This window comes from Prunus persica, chromosome G3 (genome assembly GCF_000346465.2).
Source record: "Prunus persica cultivar Lovell chromosome G3, Prunus_persica_NCBIv2, whole genome shotgun sequence".
Taxonomy (NCBI): Eukaryota; Viridiplantae; Streptophyta; class Magnoliopsida; order Rosales; family Rosaceae; genus Prunus; species Prunus persica.
The window spans coordinates 2,423,868-2,440,125 of record NC_034011.1 but is presented as its reverse complement, the minus strand read 5'-3'; the positions used below and the strand labels follow the sequence as shown (position 1 = coordinate 2,440,125).

At 37.8% G+C, this 16,258-nt stretch overlaps 1 protein-coding gene across 1 annotated transcript; it reads right to left on the bottom strand.

Moving 5' to 3' along the window:
- Positions 4,220–14,854, bottom strand: LOC18783116 (GDSL esterase/lipase 2). Its single transcript, XM_007217804.2, has 5 exons — positions 14,596–14,854; positions 14,330–14,451; positions 4,924–5,154; positions 4,578–4,830; positions 4,220–4,452 (listed from the first exon to the last, which is right to left on the bottom strand). The coding sequence occupies exons 1-5, from the start codon at positions 14,852–14,854 to the stop codon at positions 4,220–4,222; spliced, it is 1,098 nt and encodes a 365-aa protein (XP_007217866.2).

The window sequence follows — 16,258 nt, the reverse complement described above, 5'->3', positions numbered from 1 at the left end:
ATTCCTCATCTAGGTAGCTTCTACTCTTTAAATTGGTGAGGTTGAAGACCAAGGAAAGAGCAAAAATCCAATTGTAATTAAATGAAAACTGCAATGCAGTTTCCAAAAGTCCAATTTTGAGTTCTCTTGCTCTTGAGTAGTTCTACTCTTCTCTTGCCCACCCAATTCCTCATATGGGTAGCCTCTACTCTTCAAATTGGTGAGATTGAAGGCCAAGAAAAGAGCAAAAATCCAATTGTAATTACAAAAACTGCAATGCAGTTTCCAAAACTACAATGCAGTTTCTGAAACTGCAATGTAGTTTGTGCAAAACTATAATGCAGAACCTGTATAAAATTTTACTGAACTAAAACTTAAATGGTATTGCAAAATATCATATGACAGTGATGTCATAAACAACAAGCATCTCTATCCTAAGAACCGCAATATGATCTCAAGTTTCCAGGTCGAAATTGAAAATATAGCTAGAAACAAAACAAAATTGAAATATGCATTGCTGCAAACTAAATAATTTAGATAGCAAACTCCACAAGTACAAAGAGAAGGGAATCAAATCAACACTAGCTTAACAACTCAATAACCAACAACCTATGGATTACGGGGCAAAACCTCCAATGTATCTCTACCAAGGAAAGAGCAAAAAATCCAATTGTAATTAAATGAAAACTGCAAAGCAGTTTCCAAAAGTCCAATTTTGAGTTATCTTGCTCTTGGGTAGTTCTACTCTTCTCTTGCCCACCCAATTCCTCATCTGGGTAACCTCTACTCTTCAAATTGGTGAGGTTGAAGGCCATTGACAATAGATATCAACGACAAAAATAGTAAGGATGCATGGTGGAGAGTTAAACAATAGATCAAAACATTGATGTGAAGTCTGATATGAAATTAATATCACAAGAACTGAGCAACTAACAAAAGAAACATTACACGAAAAACTGGAAAATCGACTCCCTACAAACAGCTTCATTTCAGTACTACTTGATTGATGCTACAGATATCAACAATCATCTTTCTCCAAGATTGCAGCGTAAAAGCCTTGAAAATTCAAACGTGCAAAATCTAACATGAAGGTTACATACAAAATTAATAAGCAATTCATAGAAACAAATGACCAATTGAGAAGCCACTTTCACTTAAAAGAAATGACAGCAAATTGGAAGAGGAAGTGATAGTTCATATATAACTGTACCCGAAGATACACTTTAAGAGCCCTACTTATCAGAGCAATGACTAGCCATTACTGGCTAAAGAAAAGGATAATCTCATTAAAAGGTGTGAGGTGAACATGTGGAAGGGATAGAAAACACCAACCACAAACAAGACTGAAATTCTATAGAAATAAAAAATTATACAAAAGTAACATCACTAGTTAAATGTGCATCCATATCAGTTCAATATTTCTTAAAATAACAAATTTCATAAGCTTCACAAAGAGAGAGAAAAACACAAGTCATAAGATTATCAGGGCTTGACATTGATGTGAAGTCTGATATGAAAATAATATCACAAGATCTGAGCAATTAACAAAAAAACATTACACGAAAACTGGAGATTGGAACCTTGGATGTTCTAATCTTTGTTATTCGAAGGGAGCCGTAAGTCAATCAATCTTGAACTCGGCAAGATAGCAATCACAATGTCTTTCATCTTGAGCTAGAAGACCTTGGAGTCGTCGGTGAATGTCAAAGGGATGAGCCACGGGTCAAGCAGTTTGAGAGTTCCATCGCAGATCGACCTCTCGATCTTGGATCGATGATCGCAGATCATGGCGATGTGGTCGTTGTTGCTGCGGAGAGAGAGAGAGAGAGAGAGAGAGAGAGAGAGAGAGAGAGAGAGAGAGAGAGAGAGAGAGAGAGAGAGAGAGAGAGAGAGAGAGAGAGCGAGAGCAATGAATTTAGGTCAGGCTTTTAAATAAAAAGGGTATAATTGTCCCTTCAGTGATTAATGTAAGGTGGGCCAACGAATTTGGGTCTCCACTTTGGCCAAATCCAAACAAAATTCAATTCCTTGGTATTAAAATCAAAACAGAAATACTGTTTGTCTCAAATACTAATTAGTAAAGATAATTATGTCTAATACCTAATTTTCCTTTTTTTTTGATAAACCATTGATTGTTTATATAAATATTGTATAATTGAATAAATATTTCAAAATCAAGTTTGGTGTAGTGGTTTGTGAGTGAGCCTTCCTCCTTTGAGGGTCAAGGTTCGAGTACATTTAATGACACAATCTTTTTTTTAAAGGTGAATAAAGGGCAACGGAGTTGGTCATCTACAGACAGTGGCAGGCGATGGCGGCCAACGGTGGTGGTGGCAGGTGGCCGGCGGCGGGAGTCCGACGATGGTGGTCGGCGACGGGCGGTGGCGGCCAACGGTGGTTGTGGCAGGTGGCCGGCAGCGGAAGTCCGACAGTGATGGCCGGCGGCCGAAGTCCGGCGGTGGTGGCCGGCGGCGGGATTCCGGCAGTGGTGGCCGGCGGCAGGATTCCGGCAGTGGTGGCCGGCGGCGAGATATGATTGGCTAGATATGGACATGTGGCATAGTATGCTTGCCTTAGAAGGAGTGGCATTATGTGTAATTTTGATATGTTTTAATGATATTTTTGTAAAATTAGGTACCACAATTTGGTCTTTTGCCTTATGCTAATTAGATGAAATTGTATTACTATCTTCCAAATTAGTAAACTATATTGTGTTTTAAAACTAAAGCCCCCTTTTATTTAACGCCTATAAATACACCAATACTAAATGCAGATGTTAATATTAGAATTATTAAAATTGGATTTCCTTGTCAAATGGGCAATTTCATATAATTCATCTTGGCTCATCTTTAGAAATTAGAACTTGGGTATTTGCTACAGGGGAAGTTGAAGTACATTGAAGAGCTTATGTGGCTACAAAACCAAAGTAATTTATACATTCATTTACAATGGACATCATTAGAAAAAATTAGCATCTGCATCAAAATACTTTGTCCAGATGACTAGTCATACATGCCAAATATTTTCAGCACAAGATTTTTAATCAAGACACGTAATTTTGCTTTTTATAAGTCCAACCATTGGCTACCAAGTGTCCCTTTGACCTGCCAAATTTTACCCAAAAGGTTGGGATTGGCCTGGAATTACTAACTTTCTTAGTTTACATTTTTCATATGGGTTTTTAGGGAGAGAGGGGGAGTGCCCAGTAAGGTATAGTTGTTTTTCTAAATAGATCTAGGATTTCTTGAGCGTGTAATAACCTTTTCCTATAATAATCTTCTTTGTTTAGTGGATTTCCTAATCTAATGATGACCCCTAATTTTTCCTAATAGTGGGTTTCTTGGCGAATATTTCTAATGTTGATTCTGGTTATCTTGACTAGTCATACTTGTTCAATATTGGTGTATGATTTTGATGGATGTTTAGACACTTATCACTCTAATTGTTGCTAACATTGAGAATGCCAAAATTAATGGCTTCTTAATGCCTAGGTTGTCACTTAGGTCTCTCTCTTAACCTTGCAGGTGTTGTGAATGTATTTTATTTGAATCTGTATATATATTGCTTGTAAATATGTCTATAAACAATTATTGACTAGTTAGGAATATTTGAGTATTGTTGTCACAACTTGTTTAGAATTTTTTGAATTCTACCCCTTCCACCTAATTACTAATTTCAGCAGAGGCTCAACATCTGTTTATTTGTTGGCTCTCCTTCCACCATACACATTTATAACATTCAATACTAAGGCTGCACCTTTTGAGACAAAGCTTTTCATATCAATTGTTGGCTCTCTTTCCCCAATAGTTAAGCTTAATTTTGAATTACGATACGGTCACGCTATTAAAGTCAATATTTTCACATTGTAAGAACTCGTAAAAATGACAATATATAGATGAAAGAGGAAAAAAAATGTAATATTTTAAAAGAATATAAAATTTCATCGGATATTTGATTATATAAATTACAACATATAATAAATAATTTTACTATTGATAATGAAAATGCTCGATAAATTTATATATTTTCATCCAAGAGTATAATTTTTTTATTTATTAAGTCGAATTCCATATTCTCATACTCACAAATAGCACACTTTAACATTTCTTATTGTACCTATCACACAATTTAAAATAAAAAGGACAAATATCCGTGACTTGGATATAATATAAAAAAAAAGTACAAATGATTTGCTTATTGACCATCGGATCATCTGCCTTTACTATAATCAAACTTCGCTCTAATTTTCAAATAGAGTTTTCAGATTGTAAGGCGTAGTGATGGAATTTCCACTCCATATTGTCTTGGCAAACTGTTCGTAGACCCTGTCGGTTGGATGAGCAGAGTCATAGTAGACATAGTCACTGACATTCTTGCATAAATTATACTCTTTGGCAATTCTCATTCCTCCACAGTTATAAATTCCTCCATATACACCACTTCCACAGCATGCCGCCTCCCCTTCCACGAAACCTTATAATTTTCCAACATTTTATCATAAGGCTTAAATGTCAAAATGGTCGGTTCAATAATTAGTACTTAATTAAAGAACAATATCAAAATTAAGAAAGCAAAGCGTATATAGGTAGAATTAATACCATATTTAGAAGGATGATTCATTCTTTGTGTCAGAAACTCATTAAAATCGGAGACTGAGAATCTGAATCCGTTGAGTTTTTTCTCTAGCGTTTGTAGGACTTTGAGAAGTGATTTGTTGTGTAGTTTCACATATGGTGTAAATGCATCATAGCAAGCACCTTCTTCCGGATTAAGTGCTCTTGCGTATGGAAGACATGCAATAGGCCAGAGGTTAAGCAACGCAAAATTTCTTCCTCCTTTCTCATAGATTCCCTAACACAAGACACGTCGAAATTAATGTTAATTAGTAATTAATATGCATAAAAAGGATTATCATTTTTGTCTTTTCAAGAGCTAAGAATTTACTTCGACCACTGTAGTTATGTTGCCTATCACCAGATCTACATATTCCTGATGAGAGTAGTTTCCAAGCACACTTGGGTCTGTGTCGAACGGGTAAAGATAATCGTTGCTTCCGATACTGAAAAAGTAAACAGCTCTTGATAGCAGAGATTTGGCTTCTTCGTTCCCTAGTTTCTTCCTCAATGACTTAGTGATGTTCTTGAAATTTGACAGTTGAGTTTGAAGGCCTATCGTCTGAAACAAGGTTATTTCCATCATAAGGAGAAATTAATAGTTGATGTAAACCTAATAAAGTAACCATTTTCATAAGGACACAGGAGATCATATAGTTTTCAAGAAGTCAGTACAACATTAGTGCATCGCATTATGTGCTCGGTAGACTGATTTATCAATTTGAACTAGTTATAAGTCATAACCGAGACCCTAAATAGTAAACTCGAATCGCTTAACTATTCGGGTCATTCAAATTTGGACACTTCCCATTTAGATAACCCCAAGCTCAATAATTGAGGGAACCAAAAATTAATACATGTTGTAAATTATTTGGTGTGGAGCCCACATGTTGGAAAGGGGCCCACATTGTTAATGATATAAACATAGACAATCTGAAAGAGGGGTAGAGTTTTTTCTCCGCTTCCTCCATTTCTCTCCTCAATTCTCTGCTCCCAAATTCTCTCCTTAATTCTCTAGATTTATAACACGTTATCAGCACGAATTCGCTTTCAACAATTCCAGCTGAATTCTATGATGAAACCCAGCCAAAGAAAACACAAAGAAAAACATAAGCTCTGTTTCTTTCACAGAGAGCATGTGATAGTCTCTCTGCCAAAGTCCACCAAACCAACATCTCTCAGTAGACGCCAACAAACCAGTTTGGGAGCTACAGCCCATGATCTCGCTCCTGGCTCTGCTAATCTCACCCTTGCAAACAGCCACCTGCACCTCACAGACATCCAAGAACAACAAGGCTATGAACTCTCTCTCTCTCTCTCTCTCTCTCTCTCTCTCTCTCTCTATAGATCTGAATAAGAAACATTTTTTTTTAATTTATTTTAGTTTGCTGGAACAGAAAATGAGAGAGTGCAAACTTCTTTCTTTTGCCATTGTTTTGGTTCTGTTTCTTGTTAATGGCGTTAATGGTAAAGACCCATATAGGTTCTTCACTTGGAAAATCACTTATGGTGACATTTATCCGCTAAGAGCAACTCCACCCATAAGGGCAAAGTCTAAGGCAAGGGCAAGCAAGGGCTGCCACTATTCACATGAATAGTGGCAGCCTTGCCATTTGTGGTTCCACCCATGAGGGCTAAGTCTAGGGCAAGTCTAAGGCAAATACTATTCATTGTACTTTATTTCTTTTTCTTTTTTAATACTTTAAACCATTAATTTTGATAATCTTTTGTAATTAAATTTTTGGATAATATTTTTGGTTGTCACGTGTCCATTATTTTTGGATAATTGTATGAAGATTTTGTGTGGAAAGTAAATAAAATGGTTAGGTATTTATAGGGAAAAAATACAGAATTTTTTGGTATTTTTTTAAAAAAATTTCAGAATTTTTCAGAATTTTTTTGCAATTTTTTAAGCAAAAAAAACGAGGACCGTCGGATTTCTGGAAAAAAAACCATCGGAGCGTCCCTGTCGCGACACGTGGCACTTGCCCGTTGGTGCTGTCAGGGCTGACGTCAGCATGTCGTCACCCAACTCGGGCTGAAGCCCAGGCAGAAGTTGCCCTTGGGCCTGCCCGGGTTCGTGGGACCCAGCAGCTGCCCGGGCTGTTTTCCTCGCGCTGGAGCTGCATTGGGCTCGCCTAGGGGGCCTTTCCCCCGGGTTGGGTCTTGCGCTGGCGAAGCTCTAAGAGTTCAAAGGGGATGGAAGGAAGGTGCAGGGTGCCAAGGATCGGAGAGGTTGCTACAAGAGAAGAAAGAATTCCTAATCATGGACAACAGCCTCTTTGCTATCTTGTCCCAACATGTCGAAATTCGCTGTTGATACATAGATCTGCTTCATGCCCTGTCGGAGCAAACTACATGCAAATCCTATGTTGATTGCAGTTTCCATCTTATTCCCTGTCAAAACCCATATCTTAAGACCAACCAAGAGTACTGTGCCAAGCTTCTGGACACCGGAACGTAAAGTCATGAAGGCCAAGAACCATATCCGTGGTGCTGAACATGTGCAAGATCATGATGATGGCGGCCATAGTGCAAGTCTATAATGATATTATTTTATGAAGGTGTGATATTATTTTAATTATATAATTATATTGATTAAAGGTGTGCAGGAGGAAAAGTGGGATACAGCAAGTTGATCCTAGTGGAAAGCAAAGTAAAGGAAACAAATGATTATTGCCAGGCATGCCCACTGAGAGAATAGAGAACCCACTGAAAAAAACAATAAGTCTTCTGCACCCTTATCTTTCAATTACTTTAGTATTATCCTACACTATTTAACTTGCTCTGCAGGTGGAAAGTTTTTTATTTGAGAGACAATCATGATGCCTTCCACAAACGATAATAATATTATCTACTATATTATCTGATTGTGGTGTTGATATGAACCCACAAATAATTGCCTTTATTTTATCGCAAATTTACTTTTACTTAAAGTATGATGTGGAATTGACTCTCATACTTTATGAAATTTAATTTACCGCACATTTATTTTATTTACTGTATGGTGTAGGTTTATTACCCATACAACAGTATCTATTTAAAAGGGTGGTGCGGTTTTATCGTCCACGCCTTTACTTTTATTTAAATGTATGGAGCAGAATTAGTGCCCATACAAGCACGTTTACTTTACCGCACATTTAATTTTATTTCAGGTATGGTGCGGGATTAACGTCCATACAGCAAGCTATTTAATTTATTTAAAGTATGGTGCGGGTTTATCGTCCATACCAGTAATTTATTTATCAGCAATTTATTTTATGGATTAATTGTGTTGTATGATGAGTTTTTACAGTATGCAAATCAGGACCAGAAGTTCCTTGATCCTCATCATACAATTACATCAGGACTTGAAGATCCTTGATGATGATATTAAAATGAAAGCTGGCAGTCTCTCCGGTACTGTATTTGTAAACATGTGATTGGACTTAAGTGTCCTTGATCCCTGACATGTAAATAAGGACCTAGAGTTCCTTAATGATGTAACAGTACCGTATTGGTTCATGGTGCCGTACACATTGATGATAATTGTACTGGCAGATGAATAGATACGTATTCATGACTTGATGAATAGTACTATTCACATGAATAGTGACGTATGCATAAATATGGACCATTTTGGGTAAACCGTCACTATATACAAAAGGGAACCTGCAGTTCCTTAAACTCATGGATGAGCAATTAAATGAGATACCAGAAGTTCCTCAAAATATGGACAATTATGTAAGGACTTGAAGTCCCGAAATATGTACAGAAAATTGTAAAAATGTCCATTCCATGAGAATATGTGGCTTTGGCCTGAAGTTTAAAATTTAACAGTGTTGAGAACCTGAAGTTCCAACAATTAAATGGACAACCCTTGAGGTATTATTGCAAATTGTGGTATGCCACATATTTCTTTGGCATAAGAAGATGATGAATTTAAAGTTCGATTTTGTTATAATCGACACCTCAAGGAAGAAATATATTTTGTGAATTCCGGTTGTTAAGAATACACCGCGAAATGGATAATATCAATATAAACCTCAAATAATGAATTGAGGCTCCCCACATATTTTGTTATATCTGGGCCGGAAGCCCATGGATCCAAATATATGAGAGATCCTAAACTTGAAGTTGTGGGTATATAGTAGTTAATGCTCTTCACTACTATATTGCGATATTATCATGGCTTTTACTCAATTCATATTTTATGTCCATTTGAAAAGGGCAAATAAATTCTGAGTTTGTGCCCAGGCCAAAAGTTCCGGGCTACCATGCGTTGAAATATGAAATTTGGGAGAATCGATGTGGTTATTTGAATCTATAAGGCACAAGGTTCCAAACCGTCATTTTGAAAAGACGTAAAAACCACAGGTGCAAGTTTAAGAATGTGCGCAATTATTATTACAGGAACATACAACAGATAGATTTTTTTCACCTGCAATGAAGGTGCAGGCCCTGTAAAATCTATAAAATTACATTATGTTCTGGAAGCCTCTGAAGGAAGAGTATGGCGCCTCTTAAGCTTGGCCATGAGCTTCTCGTGGTCTCCCAAAATTCTTTCATTGGAGACCTGCAGCATGTCTAGCCTTCTCAGTGTATCAACAGAGTACGAACTCACCAGTTTCAACAAGGAATTATTCTCTCCTTTAAGTTTCTTAACCTCCTGTTGAGACTCATGAAGCATTCTTTGAAGAGACGAATTTTCAGTTGTCAGCTTCTCAACCTCGTTTGCTCTAGCACGCAAACGATCAGCCATGTTAGAAACAGAAGCAGCACTCTGAATGCTAAAAGCCATTGAGTCATCAATAGCCTCTTCCTCAGACCTCCCTGTTAACAGCATTTCATCCATTGGAGTAATGAAATTCCTAGCTACTATGACAGCAGTAGCATCATTCATCATCACAGAATCATTAACTGTGAGATGACGATTTTGGGATACAAAGGATGGACGCCAAACTTTGGCGTCACTGGTTGTTGTGGGAGCATCATTTAAATTGAAATAATTTGGGCAGGAAGAAGAGGAAGCCATTTTTGAGAAGGTTTCGAAGAAAGTCTTAGGAAAACTAAAGTTTCAGAAAATGAAGAAATTTGAGTTGAAACGCAGTTGCTCCAATCAAGTTTTGCAAAGGTCATATCTATAGGAGGAAATATGGCTACTGTTTTTCAGGACCCCAATATCTTCTCGAATCCCCATATTATCTTTTTCTTTCCCAGAGTCCAAAACTTCACGTGGCCTCTAATAATGCCTGTCGGCACTTTCGGCGTTTTCAAGTATTATTTTCAAAGCCGATCTTGCTTTACGGATTTCACGGAGCTACTTTTTCAAAAGCATCCCTAGAATCTCGCAATTTTCCTATGGTTAACTTGAAATTCACCGGTTCTACCTATTCATTGTGTATAAATGTGTTACTAACGAAATTTTCTTTGCAGAAGACATCCAGTTTACTCCATACCTAGTGATGCGATATCTACTTGTTTTTCTTATCAGTGAACATTCAATATGCCCGAGAAGCAAGACTATCTCTGATCATCCATTCAGGAAGCGAGACTATCCCTGATCACGTTTTCGCTACATCAGGAAACTGTGAAGGCGATCTTATGCTCTAATCTCCAGAAGTCCTTCTAGACTAGGAGAATTGAGAGCTTATTGTCTGCTCCCACCAACTTCCTTCCTTGATTGCTTACCTTACCTGGCAATCAATATCACAATCTTTGTATCTTTTCTTTCTTTTTTATAACTCTCTGTTCATAAGGGTTTTTATTTCTTTAGAACGAACATCCGAAGAAAGAATCCATACGGTGATCCTAACTCTGAGGGTTATTTATTTATTTTTGACAGAGGGAAGAATTGTGACTTTTTGCTCTTGCAGGATATAACTAGATCATCAAGCGTTACTGGACCGATACGAGCTTGAATGATACTTGAGACAAGTTTCTCCCACCTAAGGATGTAAGCAATACTTGTGTTATTTTTTGCTTATATACTTATTTGATATTTTATCTTGAAAGGTAACCAAATGGGAAGATAAGTCCGTTCCAAAAGAATGGCTTGTATGTATCCATGAATTATTAATGCAAATTTTACAGATTGCAAGTTGGATACATTGATAATACACTGCACAGATTAATGTACCATAAGAACAGAATATGGGTATAGCAGTGATCAATATGATGCACGCCTGTTGCGTAGCAAATGATATGGATTGAAGTCCCGAAAGGACAATCCTTTGACATGTCAATATTGATATTATGCACGCCTAATGCGTAGCAAATTATATAGGTTAAAGTCCCATAAATTAATTGACATGTATGTATTAATCTGTGGCATGCCTGCCGCATGACAGATATATGGGTTCTAAATGTTCCAACTCCCTAAATGGAGATTATCCACGCCCTACTATAAAATAACGCTCCATTGGAGGTTATAATCCACATTCTCACATAATAAAAGCCCCCTGCAGTGGCTTGGGTACCCAAAAGCAAAGAAATGCTTATAATTGATGCATGCGCATGCACATGAGAATGGTGGGATCATGACTTGATGAATGACAATTTTTGATTTTGGAGTAGCTACTCAAATCATCAATGGGCTGTGTTGATTGGAACCACGTTCAATTATTAAATGTCGACAATATCATTGGCCAAAATGGAATGAGGTAATTCCATTATAGATAAGAATGAACGTGAAGGAACAACCCACAGTACGAACCCCAAAATTTGTTAATACTGAATGTTATACTTGGGTGTTCGGAATAAAAGGGAATATACCTACTTTGTATGACACAATGTTTCTGGCAGAAACAAGGAATGTTGGGTTTTCTCCATATTTACAGATTCGATTGTGCCTCCTTATTGCACATTTACGAAGACCAAGATGTTATCTTTAAGGGTTATTAAATGCACGGAGCATATCACCAGTAGTGATTCCTTAAAGATGTATAAATAGCTGGGTTAAAGCTATATAATGTGTCATAAAGTTTAATCCCCTTTAAACAAAATCCTTGAAAGGATTGAAATTGCATGAAGCAAGTCCCTGAAGGACATGTGCCTGAAGCACAAAATCTGTACTCAATACTAATGTGCATAAATTGTCTCAGTGAGTACATGGATTATAATGTGTTTGCAACACATTAAAGCTTCTGAAGAGTTCAAGAAATATTTGTCTCGACTTAAGGATCGAGCATTATGCCAACGAGATTCTTGCTTATACTAAGAAAGTATTGAAGCATTTTTATGAGGATTATCCGTTGGACACTTTAAGGATTTTCCGGAAGTATATTGGACCGTATATCGTATTTTCCAGATAGAGCTCACCTCCATCACCATCATTTTGGGATGATGTGAGGTATATTTGATGCTATCTCAGCATAACACCATATACGGGCATATTTTTGAGTGAACTTACAAATAGCCCAAGTGTTATTAGATATGCAGACTGTACTCTTTTTCCTTCATCCAGGTTTTTATCCCACTGAGTTTTTCCTGGTAAGGTTTTAACGAGGCAGTGTCACTCAAGATTGATGTCACACCCCGGACCGGCTCCGCCGTAGCACGATATTGTCCGCTTTGGGCCCTCCTCTCACTGCCCGCACGGTTTTGTTTCTGGGAGCTCACGAAGCAACTTCCCAGGGTGGTCACCCATCCTGGGATTGCTCCAGCCTCCTACTCGCTTAACTTCGGAGTTCTTACAACTCCGAAGCCAGTGAGCTCCCAAAAGGCCTCGTGCTAGATGGATGCGGGTGTGCCATATAAGGCACATCACCCTCCTGAACATCATATTACAAATCTCCCCATACGCCGGTACAACCAACGCCACGTATGGGGCCTGTCCCAACGCCGGATAACTTACGCCACGTGGGACCTAACTTTCACTTGGTGGTGCATGTAGTGAATCCAACATCCGGGGCTCCGATTCTCGATCCGTGAAATCCTACACGATCCTAGAAATACCTAGATCAACATATATTAAATTTGGGACCATCCGACGGTCCCAACCTATCGAACCCGGATAACGCATAATATGCGATTATCCGTTCGATAGTCAAACGACGTCCGAATTGAGATCCGCGAAATCCTACGCACTCGTGACGGCACGAGGATCTCAAAACTACCCAGAGTCGCTCCACCACCCTCGCCCACGCGCTGCCACACGCGCTGGCAGATCGGGTGTCCAAAGCGATTATGGTTCGTCGAAAAATCTCGGAACCAAGACTCCAAACTCCTATCCTAGGTAAAACACCTCATTTGGAGTCACTTTTGTTCTTGGACCTACCCCAAAAAGTGACCGGAAATGCCCGATCACGGCGGCCGAAGTTTCGGCCGATTTTCAATTCGAAAATTGAGTTAGCTACGCTACAAATCGATCTAATCCTACCCAACCATCAGCTAGAGCAGCTCGAGAGCTTCAAAATCCATACCTGGGTCGACGGATTTGGTGGCCGGAGGAGGGAGATCGACGGCGTTGAAGTTCCGGCGACATCCGGACGAAAATCGCCATTTTCCGGCGGCTGGAGCGGCGGCCGATGGCGGGGATGTGCTGGGTCGTGACGCCGAGGTCGAGCCGGTTCTTTTGACGCCGGCCCCGTCCGCAGCCGCGGCCGGTGGCCGGAGTTACGAAGAGAGAGAGAGGAGAGGCCGACGGGAGAGAGAGAGAGGAGTCGCGGGAGAGAGAGAGAGAGAGAGAGAGAGAGAGAGAGAGAGAGAAATCTGATTTTATAAAAAATCCCATTTTGAAATATTTACGATTATGCCACTGGGCTTCTTTTGACCATATCTCTCTCGTTACAACTCCGATTCGAGCCCACTACGTGTCTATGAACTCGTCTCAGTACGACCTATCCAAAAATATAAGTCGCGGTCCCAAACTCTCTCCGGTTAAAAATATGACTAAAATACCCTTAAATAATTAAATAATTAAATAAGGGTTAAATTTAGGGTCGGGGTGTTACAATTGACTCACAGCAGCAGTGTCACTCAAGATTGACTCACAGAAGCAATGTCAACTACGATATTCAGAAAGATGATCAACAGTATGGCTTAAAGATATTTTGCCAAGCATCAGGGGGAGCGTGCTATCAATAAAGATCTTCAAACACTGTACTCTTTTTCCTTCGTCCAGGTTTTTATCCCACTGGGTTTTTCCTGGCAAGGTTTTAACGAGGCAGTGTCGCATGCGCGTCAATATACATAGAATTTTATGTTACACATGATTATGTACTCTTTTTCCCTTTGGCCAGTTTTTTTTGTCCCACTGGGTTTTTACTGGCAAGGTTTTTAACGAGACATATTCTGTATCATTTGTGGTCTCCAAGGGGGAGTGTTGTAAATTATTTGGTGTGGAGCCCACATGTTGGAAAGGGGCCCACATTGCTAATGATATAAACATAGACAATCTGAAAGAGGGGTAGAGTTTTTTCTCTGCTTCCTCCATTTCTCTCCTCAATTCTCTGCTCCCAAATTCTCTCCTTAATTCTCTAGATTTATAACAATACACCCCATATATAACACGTAAAATTGTAAGTGGGGGAATTTTTGGATTTGAAAAGTACAATAAATACTATATTAAGCTAAATTAGATTCTAGTTATCCGGCTTTAGTTATACAAAAATAAATTGATAGACCGCAAGTAAGAAAAAAAATTAGTTTAAATGGGAAAAATCAAATTTACTAAAACTCGTAAACCCGGAAAACCTGTCTTTTCGACGTCTTTAACTTAAGATGCACGCACATTCTTCCAAAAACACGTCACATACCACGCCTTGGCGAGTTTGAACCATAGCACCAGCTCCAGCAGATGCAAAGTTGACACCATATGAAAATTCATGATTGTCAGGCTGTAGATATGGTGGAATCAATGGCAACTTCGCATACTCAGCTGCAACAATAAAATTATGTCTAGTCATAATTCAGATATATTTATAAAAATATAAAATAAAATTTATTTTGAAAAATTCATTCATATCATATTTCTAATATATATATATATATATATATATATATATATATATATACTATGTACCAATAAAGTCTGGAACTTGACGACCATCAGAAAATCTCCCAGTTGGGTAATGAAAGAAGGTTTCACCATATGGAAAATAATTTGCCCGCCAACTAGTGTTAAAGTAGTTATTATTTCCAACCTCAAAGACTGAATCCCCAAATATGAAAAGGGGTGCATGTGTTTTTGGCAACACAGGATGGCCATGGCTTTGGGTTGTGACAAGAAGGCTTGTACATAAGGCAAAGACGAAGATTTGGATATAGCTCATATTTTCCATATCTATCTCTTACTTAATTGCATCTTGATCACCTCATCTAGCTACAGTTGATATTTATAGGGGCATTTGAAGTAGAAAGATTTTTATGAAATGGGTCTGTCTAATAACGTTATAATACATGTGATAATACTTTTACGTAATATAAAATTACTGATCGAAAATAACAAAATAATGTTATCCTCATTGCAACTAAAAGCGAATGAATAAATCAAAATGTGCCGAACAAAACAAGTACACAATTATACCTCCCTGTAAAAAAAATTAAACGTTCATTGTCGTCTTTTTCTGTAAAGAATAATATGCACAAACAAACAAATATTTTACACCGAGCCACAATTGAGAAGTCCATATAAATACTAATCAGGTTTACAATAACCACCTGGTGGAATGCATGGCTAATTAAATACTGTGATGATGAGATCCACAGCCACGTGGTTGAGAGATAATAAAAATTTAGCCAAACAAGAGAATAAATCCCAAGAATAAATCCTAAATACGTTCACACTTTTTGCAGGTGCCGAACACATGGCTAATAGACTATGAAAGCAAAATCCACCAATGTTTAGGCGCGGTAGGCTGTCACAAATGTCGGTTGGATTTGATGTGGGAATTGTGAGGACTAGTTTATGCTATTTTAGGATTGATTATAATAATTCAGATTTGATTCAAAGAACTTTTCTTTTTCATTGCATTCCATGTGTTTGTATTTAGCTTATGTCCTTCATATTCTTTTAAAATTGGTTTTTTTATATCACAAAACGTCTTTGAGGTTTACGTAATTATCAGATTTTATCTTTTATTTATTTTTATATTTTATTATTAATAGTTCTTAAGGTTAATATCCGTGCTCACAAGTAGTCCATGTTCTTAAATTATGTAAAAAAATATGTTAGTGTTAGGTGTCGCTTAGCAAAGTATTTTAGCTTTCCTTAACGAATTGTAATAGTTTACTATTTTCACTCAAACTCAAGAGTTTAGAATTAGACTAGGATGAAGAATGATGAATCAGTGGCTGTGGTACAAAACAAAAGTGACCTGTTCACAGTTATGAGTTCTCAAAAGTAAAATCATTCATGAAGCATTGGTAAAACCCTCATCCCTCACCTTGCAGCCATCACTTCTCTGAGACCCAATATTTTGGAAAGCTTTGTATTAGAATACATTTTGTATATGATATATAAGGGGCAAACTTATTTTGTTATCTTTTACATTGTGTAAAGAAATAAATGTTCAAGGTACGCTAAATAAGAGATAAAGCAATCTAAAGAAAATTAGATTCGGGAGATCTTTAATCTCTAACTTTAGTATCCCAAAATGTTCCTAATCATGGGTTATTAAATGGGCATTGATAAATCGTCAAGATTAGCATATATTATGTATACTCAATTAGGAGGATGGTTAGTC